Source organism: Zeus faber (genome assembly GCF_960531495.2).
Source record: "Zeus faber genome assembly, chromosome: 16".
NCBI lineage: Eukaryota > Metazoa > Chordata > Actinopteri > Zeiformes > Zeidae > Zeus > Zeus faber.
In genome coordinates this window covers 13,993,529-14,013,528 of record NC_137202.1, presented here as the reverse complement: position 1 = coordinate 14,013,528, position 20,000 = coordinate 13,993,529, and the positions used below count along the sequence as shown (strand labels likewise).

General features: G+C 43.2%; 1 protein-coding gene across 2 annotated transcripts in view; it reads left to right on the top strand.

Moving 5' to 3' along the window:
- Positions 1-9,698: 9,698 nt before the first annotated feature.
- The window catches only part of hectd2 (HECT domain containing 2), a 41,772-nt gene continuing 31,470 nt past the window's right edge, over positions 9,699-20,000 (top strand). Inside the window, exons 1-2 of one of the 2 annotated variants that reach the window (XM_080016537.1) lie at positions 9,699-10,112; positions 14,892-15,021. In XM_080016537.1, coding sequence (XP_079872663.1) covers positions 10,035-10,112; positions 14,892-15,021 — 208 coding nt within the window. In that variant the 5' untranslated portion in view covers positions 9,699-10,034. Of the gene's footprint in view, positions 10,113-11,281; positions 11,334-14,891; positions 15,022-20,000 lie in introns of those variants that run through there. The other variant, XM_080016538.1, reaches the window with a different exon arrangement.

Sequence of the window (20,000 nt, the reverse complement as noted above, 5' to 3'; positions counted from 1 at the left end):
ACTGTGAAGTTGAAGTTCAAGACGGGTTCAAGACAAGTTAAAAAATGAACGGATTTTTCTTTAAATGTCCTTTAAACAAAAAAAAAAAAAAAGAATGGAAGTTTGTAAGGACTGAGCGCAAAGCCACGATGAGTGACATTTTGGTTGTGAGGTTTAGAATATTGCTGAGATAGATGATTGATTGTGAGGAACAAAGCCGTCAAAGAAAGTGACAAGATTTCAGGTGGAGGTCTCACTCTTTTTGCGTGGTAATGCAGGGTTGATAAGCCCATGCAATTAAAGGCACGGACCGAAACCGATAAAGACACCCGTGACATTTTCTCAGGGTTTTCCCTGACAATGCATGCTATAATTACACAACATTTTCAGCACAATCACACTTTCTTTTCGACGATGTAGGACGTACATCATACTACATATAGTATGTGAAAACTATCTAAATATGAGAAAAACAATTTCTTCCTACCCTCGCCTACCTCAGACTCTCTGTTTACAAATCCATATCTCCAAGATGCACCAAGCTACTCACATCTGCTTTATTCTATTTGTGGATACACGTCCTGACAACGGGTTTGCAAAGGAGCTTTCTGAATTCCTGATATGAATGCACATGGGTTTGTGTGCAAATCCCATTCGGATTGGCTTTGTTTTGTACCTTTTCTGTTGATATTGATGGTGTGTATCAACCGTGGACCAATTTTAACGCTTTTGCAGCAAAATATTTTCAGACAAGAATCAGTTTGATTTATGGGTGTTTTGCCCTACCTCTGAATGGCGTACAATATTTGAGTCCATCCTGCTAGCCCAACGCCGCAAAGAGCTTCCTGGAATCAGCCCCACAACAAATAGGAGGGTAATGTGATCCATGTGATTAATTAGATTTTATTTTTAACGCAGCAGGAGCCAGGGTCTCAAACAAGGTGGTAATCTGAGGCGGTAAACCACTCACAGTGCAAGGTGTAAACACTCCTATCACGCTGTCGGTACCGCAGCTCGGTCTGGATGGTGGGCCGACAGGGAGACGCTTCAGGGCGCCTGCCAGCGCAGAATCCAAACCAAAGATTCTAAAGCTCTGATACGAGAGACCTGGCAGAGCGACTGACACAACTGCACACAGACTGAGATGCACACACAAACCGGGTATGCACGTTGGCGCGGCTTTGCTCGGATACAAGTGGTAACATGTACGAACCCTAAAAAACTCAGAAGAATATTATAGAATTGCATATAATTGCAATATTTGAAACACTGCAAAGGAGGAGCGTGAGAACGCAGGACTTACACCCAAACTCAGAGAGGCATAGAATCTCTCAATTTCAAAGGCAGATAGTTAAGGATTATCAATGTATTGTTAGGATGAGGGTGCCAGTCCGGACTTCTGGGAGTTGTTGTGGACCGCATTCAACAAAACAGTTTAGTGAAACACTCGCGGTGGAACTTGTGGGTGTCCTTGCGGCTTGATGGCCAACTAAGCCATATGCAGCTGCTTTACGGAGATTTACGACGGCACAGTCTGAGGTTCACTCCTCAAGTGTAGGGACGGTGTGTGAAGTTGTGGTGCCATGCCATTATTCAGAAACCCCGAATAGTAAGGGTGAGTTAAAATGTCCGTTTGGACATGTCCCATTGGGTATGGACGACACCCTAACCCTAAACATCTCTAACCCAATACCTAACTTAACCACCTCTAACCGTTTACCTACACTTAACCACCTCTTACATTACACCTAAACTTAACCATCTCTAACCTAATACCAAAACTTAATTATCTCTAACCAAATACTGGAACTTAACCACCTCTAACCATATACCTAAACTTAACCACCTCTAACATTATACCTAAACGTAACCATCTCCAACCTAATACCTAAACATAACCACCTATAACCTTATACCTAAACTTAACCACCTCTTACATTATACCTAAACTTATCCATCTCTAACCTAATACCAAAACCTAACCATCTCTAACCTTATACCCAAATTTAACCATCTCTAACCTTGAACCTAAACTTAACCATCTCCAACCTCAAACCTAAAATAAATCATCTCCAACCTTATACCTAAACATAACCATGTCTGACATTACACCTAATATTAATGACCTCTAACCTTAAACATAAACTTAATGACCTCTAACCTTGAACCTAAACTTAACCATCTCTAACCTTGTACCCAAACTTCCCGGTGCCGGTGAGAGCTACCACTTCCGGTTCCGGTGACGTCTTTGCGTGTTGTTGTTTTTGCTGTTTTGCTGTTGTTGCTGCTGGTGTTGATGTTGCTGCTGCTGTTGTTTCTGTGGGTGCTGTTGCTGTTGTTGCGACCGTGGTTGGAGTTGCTTTTATTGTTGTTTTTGTTGTCTTTGTTGTTGTTGCTGCTACTTTTGTTGTTGCTGTTTTTTCAGGGGCATTCTTTTGTAATGACCAGCTGACTACTACGTTCTCTCTTTTTTTTACATTTCTTTGTAAAGCGCATTGTGTTGCCCTGGTAGGAAATAGGCTTTATAAATAAAGTGTGACTTGACTTGACTTAACCATCTCTAACTTTATATCTAAACTTAACCATCTCTAACCTTATACCTAAACTTAACCATCAGTAACTTTATACCTAAATGTAACCATCTCTAACCTAATACCAAAACGTAACCATCTCTAACTTTATCCCGAAACCTAACCACCTTTAACCTTATACCTAAACCTAACCACCTTTAACCTTATACCTAAGCTTAACCATCTCTTACCTTAAACCTTAACTTAACCATGTCTTACCTTATACCTAACCTTTACCATCTCGAACATTATACTTAAACTTAACAATCACTTACCTTAAACCTTAACTAACCATGTCTAACATTATACTTAAAGTTAACCCACTCTAACCTTATACCAAAACTTAACCATTTCTAACCTTATACCTGAACCTAACCATCTACAACCTTAACCTTAAACTTAACCATCTCTAACCTTATACCTAAACTTAACCATCAGTAACTTTATACCTAAACGTAACCATCTCTAACCTTTTACCAAAACGTAACCATCTCTAACTTCATCCCGAAACCTAACCACCTTTAACCTTATACCTAAACCTAACCACCTTTAACCTTATACCTAAACCTAACCACCTTTAACCTTATACCTAAACCTAACCACCTTTAACCTTATACCTAAGCTTAACCATCTCTTACCTTAAACCTTAACTTAACCATGTCTAAGCTTATACCTAACCTTTACCATCTCGAACATTATACCTAAACTTAACAATCACTTACCTTAAACCTTAACTTAACCATGTCTAACATTATACCTGAAGTTAACCAACTCTAACCTTATACCAAAACTTAACCATCTCTAACCTTATTCCTGAACCTAACCATCTACAACCTTAACTTTAAACTTAACCATCTCTAACCTTATACCTAAACTTAACCATCAGTAACTTTATACCTAAACGTAACCATCTCTAACCTAATACCTGAACCTAACCATCTACAACCTTAACCTTAAACTTAACCATCTCTAACCTTATACCTAAACTTAACCATCAGTAACTTTATACCTAAACTTAACCATCTCTAACCTTATACCTGAACCTAACCATCTACAACCTTAACCTTAAACTTAACCATCTCTAACCTTATACCTGAACTTAACCATCTCTTACCCTATACCTAAACTTAACCATCTACAACCTTAACCTTAAACTTAACCATCTCTAACCTTATACCTAAACTTAACCATCTCTTACCCTATACCTAAACTTAACCATCTACAACCTTAACCTTAAACTTAACCATCTCTAACCTTATACCTAAACTTAACCATCTCTTACCCTATACCTAAACTTAACCATCTACAACCTTAACCTTAAACTTAACCATCTCTAACCTTAAACCTAAACTTATCCAGTCTCTCATGTGTAGGCCCCTAATTTTCACCAGAAGTGATTTAACATGCGGTCCGGTATATTTGATGTATACATTCACCCATATTAATCCTTCCATTGAATTCATTTTTTTTATTTATTAAAAGCGTACTGGCTTAAGCAGGGCATTTATTAGCTGCTCCGGATAATAGATGCATTGTGCTGGACAGGGCCCGATCCATTTAAGGTATTATTAATAGGTATTTAATACTTATTTATTTAAATACCTTGCTACACCCATTTCAATAAAATGTGTAGGATTTTAAGAACATTTTTTGAATAAAATGAAGTTGCATGGATTGAGACAAGGCTTTAGATTGCACTTTCTATAACTGTATCTGAAATTATTTAAAAATATTTCAAGATTATTTGACATGCATGCATGCTCATGAACGTTTCCTCCAATACAAACACACACACGCGCGCGCGCACACACACACACACACACATTTCAGTGTTAAGTATGACAGCGCCCTCTGGTGGCAACAGTGTAGCACGACAGGGAAGTCTGGTGCGTAGAGCTGTGGCGTCAATTCATAGTTTATTACAAACATGGAAGAAATGTTCAATTCAAGGGTAATGGAAACCCAGTTCAGATCCATTGTAATAATCATAAAGCATCCTCAAGTCTCTTTCTCCCAACAAGCAACCCACTGGTTTTGCAGAAAATATCTATCGAAGAGAGGAATGGATATTTAAGGAATAATTTTCCTTTTTCTTTCTTTCTTTCTTTATTTGTTTCTTTCTTTCTTTCTGAGGCGGGATCTGGTTTGAACTAGAATAACCTCTGTCTGGGCTTGAGGCATGTGCACAACTCTGTGCCAAGAGCTCTATAAAAGATTCCCTCCCTCCTTCCCTCTCTCTATTCCTCCCTCCCTACCTCCTTCCCTCTCTCTATTCCTCCCTCCCTCCCTCCTTCCCTCTCTCTATTCCTCCCTCCCTCCTTCCCTCTCTCTATTCCCTCCTCCCTCCTTCCCTCTCTCTATTCCTCCCTCCCTCCTTCCCTCTCTCTATTCCCTCCTCCCTCCCTCTATTCCCTCCTCCCTCCTTCCCTCTCACTATTCCCTCCTCCCTCCTTCCCTCTCTCTATTCCTCCCTCCCTCCTTCCCTCTCTCTATTCCCTCCTCCCTCCTTCCCTCTCTCTATTCCCTCCTCCCTCCTTCCCTCTCACTATTCCTCCCTCTCTCTATTCCCTCCTCCCTCCTTCCCTCTCTCCTTTCCTCCCTCCCTCGCTCACTTTACCAGAAATTCAGAACCTCACCCACATTTCTCGGCGTTGCTACGGATACGACTAAATATTACTCCGGACTAATGGTCGACTACGGCTGCTTCCCTCACTTTCCCCTGTTCAAAAACGCATCAATATCGACCTACAATGGATGCACGCATGCACACACACACACCTCCAGCCATATCTTCTGTTACTATGTTGATTTCTTTAGCTATAGGATTGAACAAAATTGTATATATAGAATACAACTTAAATTATGTAAAAGAAAGAGAAAAAAAAAGAAAGGGCGATTTATTTCTTACCTGGATCAAACAATAACAGTTTTACCTTTTTGTTTATTTTTTATAATTTCCAAACCATTTGTACATCTCACATCCCCCATCCAAAGCCCAAACATCCCAAACGCTTTGTGGATTCAAATCTCACGAATCCACCTGTCGTCCTGCTGGGTCATACAGTACGAAATGGTCTGAAATTTTAGGCCAAATCTTCTGAGGCCACATAGTTGTGCATCACTATATGACGGCGTCTTCATTTAATCCCAATAAAATACAGCTCAAAGAAAATAACTGATTTGTATTATCTAGAGGGCAGGCTTTTGCGCCCCCCCCCCCCTCCAAAATAAACCTGTGAATTTTTTGGGGGGGGTTTGTACAGGCCTTCTCTCCCCAAACTCACTCTCACCGGCTATGGAACCTGACAGAAAAATCTGGTGTGTGAGTTTTTTTTTTTTTTGTTTTTTTTTCGAGAGTATTTGGAGCGTAGCGCAGTCGCCTGGCTCAGCGTCTTTGATGTTTCCGTGGTTAGGAAAGACTCCAGTCAGCATCCCGCCCAGAACGCTGCCGCTCCGCAGCCATTTTGCTCCGTTCCGTCCGGTTCGGCCCGGTTCTGCCCACCACTGGCCGCTCGTCTTTTCTTCATTATTTCTATTTATTTATTTGTTATTTATTTTTATTTATTTTATTCAAAGTTTTTTGCGTTGATATGTGGTGAATCATGTTCTGTTGTGTCCACATTGGGGAGCTCTGTTGAGTTCTATTGACCGGGGTATGTTGTGGGTTCGAGTCTCGTTCTGTTGGGGGGAATGTTTTTGGTCATTGAATCACGAATCTGTCGCGTCCACGTCGAACGCTGTTTGGCTGTGGTTCCACCGCGGGGTTCTACCGGGTTCTATTGCCGAGTCCGGTTCTGCCGGGTCTGTTGTGTTTTCACACCTGGCCAGCGCTCAACAGAGGCAGCAGTCATCCAGGCTGCTGGCCACGGCTTCTAGAGGAAAAGGAAGGGGTGGGGGTTGGGGTGGTGCTTTAGACTGGAGGACCTTTTTGAGTTTTGTTTTAATTTCTTGTTTTAACCCACCCGCCCCCCCCCTCCTCCTCTGCAGTATCTCTGCCCCTGCTTGCGTCTCCGTCCGTCCATTCCTCCTTCCATGACGTGTTCCGCTGCTCCACAGATCTTGTTACGAACGCCGCAGACATTTTTGGTAGAACTCCCTTGCAGCCCGGAGAGACGCCTCCCATGTGCTCGCTCGCTCTCTCTCTCTCTCTCTCTCTCTCTCTCTCTCTCTCTCGCTCGCTTATGTAATAAATACCCACCATGCAACAGTGTATATAGAGTATACAGTATATTGTCCAAAGGTCAATGTATCTCAGTGTCAGGGGTTGGGATCCAACCGAGAACCGTTGTTTGACTGATTCATGAAAATGAAAATAATGCCAAAAATGAACCATGATATAAATGACAGACTTCATGACGTGTCTCAGTTTGATGAGGCTGTTACATGTATTTGTAGTGTCATACACACGCGCACACACGCACACACACAAGCGACAAGAGGTACCCTGTTCCTGTACTTATATTCATACATTCATACATTCATTCATTCGTACATTCAGTTTCTGAGACTTTTGGCTTTAACTCATTACATTTTAACTACATTTTAAAGCAAATATCTGTACTTTATACTTATTTCCAGCACAGCCTCATTATTTTATCGCTAATTACTCTTTTTTTTTTTTGAAAATCCTAATCAGGATGTGCATGAGCACTGTGCGTTACAGACTAGAACAGTGGCCACTGGCCAGGTTGTCTTCTTCCAGGGGGGGCCGTGCTGAACTTCAAGGGAAAACCAGTCTGTTTTCTCTGGGTTTGTTTTTGTTTTTTCTTTCTCCCACACATAAGTGAATTGTCTCATAACCATGTTAGAAATAGCTCTCTTATAATCTATTCAATTCTGTTTTATATTTTTAGAACATTAAGTACGTTTGTGTACGCACTTAATGTGTCGCTGGGGGGCCGGGCTGTGGGCGGGGGGCCATGTGCTGCCCTCCGTTCTGTGGTCTGCGTGGGGGCTGGCCAGAGGGCTGGCTGGTCGCTGTGGGTTGGGTGCCTCTAGGTGCGGGAGGTTGGCGCGCCAGATCAGCGCCCCTGCATTGATCTGGTTGCACTTCGCCTATCTCTCCCAGTGCCAAAGCTCATACTCAACACATACACCACACAATAGGCCTAGGGTTTGCGGGACGGGTGGGGTGCGAGCTATGTGGGCGGGGACGTGGCAGGTGGCTGCGATCTTGCACGTCACGCTCCTGCCCCGACGTGCTTCTCGTCCTTCCCGAAGGTTTTTGACATCCGGGTGCCCTGCGCTGAGAACACTCGGCTGCGTGGACGGGCGCTCGGGTCTCGCAGGCCGGATGTAGTGTCTGTACAGCTGCGGGACCCAGGGGTGGCTTCAGGGCCTTTTCCGCTGCTTGGAGGCGCTACGATGTAATACCGAACATAAAAAACCAGAACCAATTGGGATAAGTCCTGTACACTCACCGATGGACACTTCACACGCACGCGCACACACACACACACACACACACACACACACACACACACACACACACACACACACACACACACACACACACACACACACACAGGCGGTCTCATCACAGGCACACACTCACCACCAGCACCCGCCTTGCACCACAGGTCGTCCACAGGACAGAGTTACTGCAGCAGTTCTTGATGATTTAAGAATGAATAAAGAGTTGCATTGCAGGTTGAGAAGTTGAACTCCACCTGCAGACTAACTCTGTCCTACGTGCAATGGCACAAATACTCTGTGTTGTATGGCAAGCATGCCAACACAGGTTAAAGAAATAAAAATAAATACATACATAGAAGAGATACATTGAACCTTGGTCTAGATTTATCAATATATCATCTCCATGTCGCGGGCCACATTAAATTGTCTCGTGGGCTGGATTTGGCCCCCGGGGCCTGCGGTTTGAGATCCCTGCTCTAGAGACTGTTCTATTGAGTACTTCTACTTTTAATACTTTAAGTATGCTTAGGAACAAGTACATATATACTTTCACTCAAGTAGAAAAGGCGATTTCAGTCGTTTTTGTCAGGGCATTTGTACTTTGACTTGAGTAGGCAGACGCAGACAGACAGACGGACACACACACACACACACCCACACACACACACACACACACACACACACACACACACACACACACACACACACACTTTAACCTGTATTTTTGTTCCATTCCAGATCATGTCCATATGCTTGGAATACTGCTCTCTCCTGCATCCCATCTGTCTGTAGTAAAACCACAAATCTCCAACATTACTGCCTCCTCAAACCCTTAAAACGCGGTCTCAATGTCTTTCATTTCTCCTCCTCATCTTGGTCGGGAGCCCGGGGGCCGTTTTTTTCTCGTGATTACGGAGGGAACTGGAACTTGCGGCGCAGAGGCAGAGGCAACAGCAGCAACAGCAGCAACAGCAGCAACAGCAGCAACAGCAGCAACAGCAGCAACAGCAGCAACAGCAGCAACAGCAGCCCCGTCTCCAGGTAGCCGTGGGCGGTTCGAGTCCTCCATTTGGTTCGGACAGTTCGACTCAATGGGTCTGGGGACACTTCCCAGTTCCCAATTCACAGTGCAAGTGCCCGATGGCGTTGTCCCGGCGAGTGTGCGGTCAAGTTAGTGCAGGCTGCTCTGCACTAACGACGTCAGAGTAAAGAAAAATAAAAGTTACGTTATAAAGTCCGTTTGAAAAGCAGGCTTTACACCGATTCCAAAAACAGATGTGATTGTGTCTAGATAGGTACATCATAACATATGTTGGATAAAGTCTTCTTAGCTGTAACGCTGCAGAAAGTGTTCTCCGACACAACGGCACAAATAAATACAAATGTAAAAAAAACCCCACAATTAATTAATATAAATAAGTTTTCACCGATAGCGGATACGGTGAAACAGAAATGGCCGCACCGCAGACTCTCCGTAGATGTTCTCTCCAACCCGCCGGTCGGACTCAGTGTGAATCTTTGGCAGGGCCGACTTCGAACTCACCCGACCCGAGGTTCGGCCGCGAGTCCGATCCCCGGACGGTTCGGTTGGGTTCAGTTCAGTTCGGTTCGACCGGTTCGTCCGTGTTCGTCTGCGCTCTTTCCAGCTCCGCGTCCACGCTCCTCCTCCTCCAAACATGGCGCCAGCTGCCAGCTGCGCTGCCGTCCCGACACAGACAGAGAGGGAGAGGGGCGAATAACCAGATAGTAACCTGTTTACATGTTGTTGTTGTTTGCTTGTTTGTTTTTTATTAGGATGATCTAAACGACGTGGGTGCAACGCGGATTTGTTGTTGTTGACGCGGACACGCCGGGCTGCGCGGACCGCCCACCTGTAGGAGCCAGCGGTTCAGGATGAGCGGCTCCCACGCGTTAAACTGGGAATAACGGACCGATAAGGGGGGAACAACGGGCAGCCCTCCGTCATTGCCTTCCTTCATTCGAACATGCGCGGTCCGCGGGGGAGGAGACACGCCAGGTGTGTCAAAAAGTGACCGTTTTCCCGGGATAAACTCGTCCCCCACTGTGGACATGGACGGGGAACATTTTGCCCTGTCTGGAATGGAGAGAGACAAACTGCCCCCGATCTACAGCACGTCCAGCCCGGTGGTGAGAATCGGCTTTTTTCCTGTTTTACTCATTTTTCCAAATAATGACATTGACAGAAAAGATTTATTTGGTTTATTTATTGTCATCTATTTATTTATTATTTGTTTATTAAGAAATGATTTATTATGTATTTATGGATCATTGTTGTGTGTTATTTATCTATTTTCTATTATGATTCTATTATTCTATTATTATTATTATTATTATTATTATTGATATATATCAATATTTTCATATCATGGAAACTTATCGCATGTTACCCATCCCAATATACAGTATATGACAGTCACAGGCATAAGGTGCCTGTATTTTATAATGGAAACTGTGATTGATTCTAATGATGACTGTGATGTTCTTTGTTATCCTTATGCTGTTTTGGGATGTTGAGAGCTGCAGCATGGTGTGACATCAGAATATTCTCATCATATTATCGTTGATTGTTTTGTATTAGTTGTGTAGGGGTTGTTGTGGAGGCTTGTGTAGTCAAAAAAGTACAAAAAAAAAGAACATAAACCATAAAAAAACCCCAACGAACCAAAAGAAGACTAATTCTAACATAAAATCATTAGTGCACACTCATAATTCCCGACTGCCTTCACATTTTCAAACTGAATTCACAGGCAATCCTGCTTCTTAGTTTATGTTACGTAGGAGTTGAGTATGAGAACAAACCCCCTTGGTTTCTGATGTGATTGCAGTTTGAGTGTTATTATTGGTGGGATTGCAGTTTATGTCAGGTACCAGGAATGTGCCGATCACATGTTCGACCCATAAACATTAGTCCGTTCGGACCCTCAATTTTCTGGTAACGGTAGAATTGCCATGTTGTGAAGTCTGGCTGATCGCCTGTGTCTGTGTCGGCGCCTCTCTCTACTTTCGATGGCTCTATCCCTTCATTTCTCACTCTTCTCTCTCGCCCTCATCTTTCTCTCTTGCTTTCCTCCTTTCTTTCCTTCTCTCGCTCTCACTCTCCCTCCATCCTTTTGTGAAAGCACGCCCTTCTGCTTTGTTCTCGGGAAGATGTGATGTTGTCGTCCCAGTGCTGGGATATCCAGGGGTCGATCCAGTTGGCCAAGGCGGTGATGGACCGTCCCAGGCGTCCGAAACTTCACAACCTTCCGTGTCCTCTGACCTCCCATCCACTGATTGGGCTCATTAGCACATCTTCAGACAGATTGTAATTGCTGAAATCAGATGATGAACTCTTGGACTCAACAAGAGGTGATTCTACTGATTGCGGAAGTCTGTGATTGGGCGTTTCTCCTGTCTGTCTATAAGACGCTTTCACTCATGGATGGTTTTCATGTGATTCAAATTATATAAGTTGCAATGTCTTGATTCAGTGAATCCAGTGTGAATTCCACTTTAGGACACTGTTGCAATATGCAAAAGTAATTTTTTTTATTGTTGACTAGCTTGTGGGTGGTCCGGATAACAATTCAAGAAAAGGTCAAGGTAATCTGAGGATGGATGGATGGATAGATGGATAGATATATAGATGGATAGATATATAGATGGATGGAAGGATGGATGGATAGATAAATAATTAGTTGTTACAGCAGCACACATCAGAACAAAAAGGCAATAAAAATGTATTCATCACAAATAGAAAACAGAAAAGAAATTGTCAATACAAAATAATTAATTATTTGAACAAAAATGCAATATACAATAAACCTAGAAATAATCAATAAACCAGTAAACCTCAAACAATTCAAAGTAAGGATGTTTACGTGGCGAAATTACCTCAAATATTAATCAATTACTGAATGGCAACCTAAACTGCTCATTTTGACTCATTTGATTTTAACAACCTACAAACAAAATAACCCACAACCACTATGTGTAAATAATACACAAAACACAAGCAAATTCCAAAAAAACACAACAGCATTAACAGAAAACACAACTGCATCAACAGAAATCCAAACGCATTAACAGAAAACACAACCGCATTAACAGAAAACACGACCGCATTAACGGAAAACACAACTGCATTTACGGAAAACACAACTGCATTTACGGGGAACACAATTGCATTAATGGAAAACACAACCGCATTACTGGAAAACAAAACCACATTAACGGAAAACACAAATGCAAAACACATTATGGAAGTGAGCCACAAGATTACGGAAGTGAGCCACACCAGATGCACTGTTTTTTTTGCAATAAAATATATTAAACAAAATTATTTTGTCTCTGTATTTATATGTAAGAATTTATACAAGTAATAACCTGAACCTGCAACTATCACAGACCAATCGCGCCACACAAGACCACCGTGACCAAATCCTCCACCTGCTTCCTCCATGCAGTTAATAAATAGAAAAAAAATACCTTTTTTATCAATCCACATTTTTTATTTAAGCCATTTAAGTGCGATGTTCCAGAGAAAACAGAAAACCGGCTCGTTGATAGTTTGGTGAAATTCAGGAACGATTCAAATCTTGTGGGTTGTTGTTGTTGTTGTTGTCAATGCATTTGTATTTTCTGTTAATGCGGTTGTGTTTTTCGTAATTTGTTTGTGTTTTGTCTATTTGCATGTGTTTTTTAAGTTGCAGTGCGTTGAGCTCTCAGGGCCACCGTACAGTAGGGCTTCTTTTGATTTTATAATCGACATTAAAAAAGGGATTGGATCAATATCAATCAATATATATCAACATTTAAAAAAACATAGATTTGTTAAATGTATATTTACGAGGTGTTCTCAATTGAGAAATTAAGTTATACATTTAAAGTCGCTGGAACCTAAAAAAAAAAAAAGTTTTAACAAATCAAAGCATTTCTTCTTTAGAGGTGTCCTTCCTGAAGACTAAAGGATTATTTAAGCAGCAGCATCTCCAGACCACCTCCCAAAACTCAATCGCTCCGTAGTCCACATAATTATTACAGCAGCTGTTCCTATTCATCAGCTCAGTGTGCCGGCTAATGGATCTGCATGAGTGTGTTTTTAAAATGTTCCGGTTTATATATTGATACTGCGCTTGTTCCGTGTGTATTCGTGTGTGTGTGTGCTGGGTATGACGCCGGGATCGTTTGATCTGGTCTGAATGAGAAGCTGTTGCAGCTCATTAGCAACCCTGAAAAGAGGCTTTTATCCCACACAACAACAGAGTGCATCCAGATTACAGACACTGTGTGTGTGGTGGGTGTGTGACTGTGTGTGTGTGTGTGTGTGTGTGTGGGTGTGTGGGGGGGAGCATGTTTGGAAAGCATGCAGATCTAAGCGGTACGTCATTTTCTTTGAGAGAGAGGTTCAATGCATCCAATGCATTGAGTGGCCGAAAAAAAAGGTAGATGAGAAAAAGGTGGAGCAGAGAGCCCCTTCCTCTTGTGATCTGAATAGCAGCAGCAGCCCGTACGGTCCCTCAAGTACAGGGTCGTGTGTTGACGTCTCGATGTCCTACGCACACACACGCGGGTCTCTTTATCGCTCTTATTTTCCCTCTCTGGTCCTCCCGTTCCTCTTTTCATTCTTTTCTCCTCATCTGTTACACTTGTGTGTGTGTGTGTGTGTGTGTGTGTGTGTGTGTGTGTGTGTGTGTGCGTGTGGGTGTGAGTGTGGGTGTGTGTGTCTGGGTGTGTTTGAGGTGTCAAAAGCAGCTGCCGTACATCTGCTGTTAATTTCCTCCTCCCTTCCCCTCTCATCTCTTCTTCCTGTCTAAATATCTTTTATCCCGCGGTCTCCTCCTCTCCTCCTTCCATCCTTTTTTTTTTTTTCATCTCCCTTCAATCCATAAAAAAAAAAAAAAGTCTAATTGTCTGTAAATAATGTTCCATAACTCTGTCACTCACGGAAATTGCTTTATGGATGAATCAATTATTTTTGTGTCCATCCTAAGCACTTACGCTTGGTCACTTTTCCTCCACAAGGGCTGTGGTTGATTTAAAAAAAAAAAGGAGAGATGGGGAAATATATCAGATTGTCTTAAAGTGGAAATCCTTAAAATCGTTCGTGTTGTTGTTTTTTTTGTTTCGTTTTCTTTGTTTTTTTACATCTGGGGTTACCCTCTTCTTCGCTCTAAAATGGCCTTTTTTCCAAAAATTTGCCTTCTCCTGATCAACTGATCCGACTTTTTTTTTTTTTTTTCTTGGCACTTTCATCCGAATGTGCCGTGTCTTTTTCGTGAATGTTCATCCATTTCGAGGGTTTACCGACCCCAACAAGCTACGCTGGTCCATCAATTTCACCGGCTGCCTTTCATGTCTCGCGCGTGCCTGATCTGTTGCATCCCTGCCGGGAAAAAGGCGGACCACGACGCCGAACAATGGGAACGTAGCACTTAGGGGATCACAGGCATAACGCAAGATACAGTCAATGTATGTTTGTTAAAAAGCACCAGCTCAGTCAATATGGGGTGAATGTCAAACACGGCGTTTTTTAACAAAATAATCGTAAGGATTACCACTTTAAACTCATACTGCGTGAGAGAATGGAGCTGGGACACCCAGATAAGGACGTCAACGACCACTCTATAGCCTAATGAGCATGTTTTCTAACAGGGTGTGAAGGGGAAAAAAAAAAGTGAGACATCAATTAAAATAGTGATGTCGGGGCAACTAAATTTAAAGATGTCACACCGGCAACCCCGCAAGGCAAGTCAAGTCAAGTCTAGTTTGTATTTCACCGTTCAAGTCTCAAAAGGATTTCACTGGGACCACCTGTACAAGATAACTTAATGGCCCCCTGGAGACGGCCACCTTTTTTTTTTTGTTTGTTTGTTTTTTTTCCCCTTCTGTTTCCTTGCGATGACATGGGATTTTTTTCTTCCTCAGGTTCTGGGACGGGAGGCGAAGCAGCCGTTCCCGTCGCTAGGTTCCTTCATTTCCACGCTGAGCCACAGGAGAGAGATGGGGGGTCGAGGATCAGCGGGGACCCTGACCGGAGCCCCGGGGCTCAGGCACAGTGAGTACTACACTGCTCTTTATTATCGCTTGAGTAGATAGGTCATCCTTTTTTCTGTATTTTATTTATATATTTGTTTGTTTTTAATTCACAATTCCCCCTCCTATCTCAATATTTACAGTCCTTCTTAACTGCTCTCTCTAAAAATTGCCCCCCCAAAAAAAACCTTTGTAGAAAGTTTCTGACTTCAAGTGGAGGCAAAAAGAAGCTGATAGATCCATATTTTTGTTTCCTTTTTCCACCTGTAATGTCATTTTACTTATCCATACTGTACCTTGGAAATAAACCAGTGGTCCTCAAGGTCCTTTGAGAGGTTCCAGGGGGTCCCTAGCAAAATGATCGATTGTTAAATTTCAGCGATATTTCATTTACACGACGTTAGGACTGTCAGAGAATGTACAATAATGACTGTTTTGATCATAATTATCCCCCTATTTATAGTATAGACAGCTATGGAAGTTGTGACTAAATCAAATATAACAATAAAAATCGTATCAAATGGTCCGTGGCCTTGATCCCGTATGAAAATAGTTAAGAATTACTGCAAAAAAACACTTACAATAAAAGGACATTATCATTTTCAGTAAATATGAAACAGCATACTGTTAGACTAAACACATATCTGTTTTCAGTTGTGGGACCTCATAATAAGCCACTCCAAAATAAAAACACCATAAAACCCATCTTTAGCTCCATGTGACAATAATAACGCTTCTGACCATTTATTGCTTGCATAACCGTGCCAGTTCTTTCTCAAATCCGATTCCACGTTTTTCCCTTATTCCCGACCGCCACAGACGTCTCCGGATTATTGCCCCAATTACACACTTTCGATTGCTTATCCCCCCCCCCCTTTTTTTTTTTTTTTTTTACGACGTGGTTGGTTTCCTCTCCTCTCTCTTTGTTCGTCCAGAGGAGCCATGTAATGATGTGTTGCTTCCTGTGTTTACAGTGGGCTTGGTGTATGGAGTGCATTCAGACACTGTTTATGGATCCTAATGGGCTCCACCGCGGGAACGCGAAGTCCCCCCATCTCCCAACAGGACGTCGTTTCTCAGACGGCGAACTGGTTTCTTAGTTTGATTGAGATTTATAGAAGGAAAAATAACGAGAAAAGAACTGTGTTTGGAAACGTAGTTGCCTCATTTTTGAGAAGAAACCATGTTTAGGTTTGACGCTTTGAAACGCCGTCCCTCCTCCCCGAGTGGAGTAGAGGTCTCCGCCCGAACCCAACTACCTGTTATGGTCAATTGGGTTTGGATGGAGTCACATTCTATCGCCTCGGGTCCCAATTACTAGGCTATGTGGAGGATGATTAGCCAATAAAAATATAGGGGGTGGAGTGAGAAAACATTAAGTTAAGCATCTGGAGACAGACGTCGCTCGAAAAAGAGCATTTTACGAACAATTTTATTCGTCAGATCGGATCAATCCACAAAATACTGGACCGGGCTTGGATCCGGGTCTCTCTGCCCCCCGACTTGCATCTGGTCGTTTCTGTAATATCTCGAGAGAAAAAATGGTTCGGGTATTTTTTATTTATCTTTTGGTTCCAATTAGATTTCAGGACAAAATTTCCCGGGGTGGAGTATTTCGATTGCTCCGGCACTCATAATGGTGATCGTCCGCCACTTTGAAGGTTTGCCGGAGCACAGCGTTGAGGGGGGAGTGTGTGAAAGACTCGTATTGTTTATTCGCTTTCCTGCAAAGGTCCCGAGCAAGCGTCTGACATTAAAGCCTGTTGTTTCCTATTAAAGGGAAGGTTATTTTTGACTGCCGTGAGAACGGAGACACTGCAGAACGCTCACCAACGGGTTTTGTCACCACGGCTACCGATGCCAGAATAATTATGCAAACCTCCGCCCAAATGAAAACCATATGAAAGTGAATTCATTCAAAAGGCGCTCACACACATACACACACACACACACACACACACACACACACACACACACACACACACACACACACACACACACACACACACACACACACGCGCACGCAGACTCACACACCTACACAGTTTAGCAATCCAACAATTCTGAGCTTCCAGATGATGACCAGCTCCCGCTGTTCTATTATAAAAAGAAATTTGTTATTTCAGCTGCTTTATGTTTACCTTCAAGTCAATGCTTTTCTTTGGGTGCATAAATATACAGGAAACACTATTAACCAAAGTTTAATCTTTAAACAGGAAACGTAATATTTGACATTCATATTCTTTTTCATCTCTGACCAAGAATTCCCGCCTATTATGACACTCCTACGGGCTGATGACATTTAAAGGTCCTCATGTGTTTGCTTACAAAGAGATATATTTTTTGTCAATAAAAATTCCTTATTTTTAAAGTATTGACTAATGCATTTCATATACACCATACGGCATTTTGGATTTATTGGGTTCCCCGTCTTGGTGGAGAATGTTTACAAGCCTGTTTATAATCTGCTGTTATGCAACCACAACAAAACCGGCAAAATCGAGAGCTCACATCCCTCGTAAATCGCAAAAAGAAGCGAAAGAAAAATGTCATCGGCATTCTCACCAGGGAGACTTATTCCACCATTTCCCAGTCACTTCCCAACCATCATTTTCCTCCTAAGAAAGGACAGAACATCACCCTCGTGACAAGAGTCAAGGGTTAGGGTAGATCACACCTGACCCGGGTGCGCGTGTTGCATTTCTCTTGTTTCTATCATCAAAGGACACCATGGGCTCCATTAAAGGCGATCTCAACGAAGAGGAGAGGAGGCATGGACAAACGAGGGGAGGCTTTGCCCTCTCAGGTCTTGAAGGTGACATCCGCCTAATTATGGGATGTCACTGAACGAGGCTTGTGTTTGTCGCCACGACGACGCTGCAGTCGAGCGTCCCAGTCACAACCACCACCCCCTCCCCAGTCGGTGTGACGTCTGTACGGACTAATACTGTACGTACCCGCCTTGCCCGACGTGCATTTCTCTACTTCAAACCCTTCCCAGCTTGGCTGTGAACCAGGGCTTGTCATTGTTAGAACTCACCCCGGTGGAACGGGGTGATACGCGTCGTGCGCGATGCTGAAGCGGTGACCCGGCTTGTTCTCCTCTCTGCTCGGATGGTTTAACTGCTTGGTTTTCGGGAGTTTGGGTCGTCAGTTCCCCTTGTTAAAGTCCCCGGGGACGACGAGGACGGGGCCCGGTCCCTGCTTTCCCTCCACGCACAGTGTCTGATCGAGGCGTCCTCTTCCAGAATGGAGGATGTGAACTGACCATTAGATTCAACTTAACTTTATTGTCATTGTACAGAGTTTGGCAAATAACCAGAAGTGCAAAAAACAGTAAGGAACAGGATATGTCCATATGTATAGGGGAATATATAGGTAAATCAGATATATACAATATAAACAGAACAGTTTTGACAGTAGAACAGTAGTGGTGAATATGTTAGATATACACAGTAGAAGACTATGAACATGAGCAGCAATCGCTATAGGTAGCGCAGATATGGTATAACTATATACACCGATCAGCCACAACATTAAAACCACCACTCATAACCACTAATATTGTAGCTCCCGAATAGTGTAGCTCCCCCTTGTGCCACCAAAACAGCTCTGGCCTGTCGATGCATGGACCTCTGGAGGTGTCCTGTGGTATCTGGAACCGAGACGTTAGCAGCAGATCCTTTAAGTCCTGTAACTTGTGAGGTGGGGCCTCCATGGATCGGGCTTGTTGGTCCAGCACATCCCACAGATGTGATGTAACCTCGGCCATCCACATGATGTAGACGAAAACGTGATTCATCAGACCAGGCCACCTTCTTCCATTACTCCATGGTCCAGTTCTGACGCTCAATTGCCCATTGAAGGCGCTTTCGGCGGTGGACAGGGGTCAGCATGGACACTCTGACTGCTCTGCAGCTACGCAGCCCCATACGCAGCAAGCTGTGGTGCACTGAGTGTTCTGACACCTTTCTATCATAGCCAGCATGATTTTTTCAGCAACTTGTGCTACAGTAGCTCTTCTGTTCATGCACCAAGCTTTGTTTACATAAATGCACATTCTCCAACCTCTAGTCTTACCGGAGTCATCAGCTGTTCTATCCGCCTGGAGAGCATAGTGCTATGTAAGCTTAATGGCGCTATCGGGAACGCCACTTTTGGGCAATGTTTCCATGAAAATCATGATACTGTTTTGTTCGCCAGAGACCGAACATTGGCGAGGAAAATACTGGGTAGAGAGAGCCAGTGAGGAGTTAGCTCTAGCCCTTAGCCCTCCCTCCTCTTCCACCGCTTTTGATTATGATCTCGACGCTGCCTGCGAGCACCTCTGGTTGGCGTAGTCGGTTGGTAGTCTCCGTTGCCTTGGCGATCTCTGGAATGAGCCAAAGATCTCCGCAAAAATGTTCAATATTGTAAGATCCAATGTCCGATGTGGCAAGTTTGTGCCATGCAATGATGATGCAATCAGTAGTAGTGCAATCATCATAGTTGGCAGTGCTATCACGGGACCGTTTCGGAGATGAGATAAACACACTTTTTTATTTAACTTATCCCGCTGAAAATGGACCGATATGGATCAAACTCAGACAATGGTGTGTCTGAACTGCCCCGAATACAACTATCTACCATTCCTGTTTGTGGGTTTGACGGTTTCTGAGCCCTAGACACTTTGACAACCATTTTGTTCTGCACAAAAACAATAGGGCTCCCGCCTCTTCAGGGTTGGGCCCCTAATAATAATTATAATAATAAATATAGCTGCAGGCAGCATGGGGTCCAGGTTAGTCAAGATGACATCAAACCGGGGCTTAATTTGTGCCAGATCCTGATCCAGGCCCTCCCAGATTGGGACCGGCACCTATTTGACATCAAGCACATACCTGTCAACCTTCTTGTTGTTCCCTGCTGGGATATGCAGGTAAATATAGACATACATATCTGGAGAAATGTATATCTCTGGAATTCCTATAAGTCTGAGGGGTAACTCACCTTGCTGTGTTG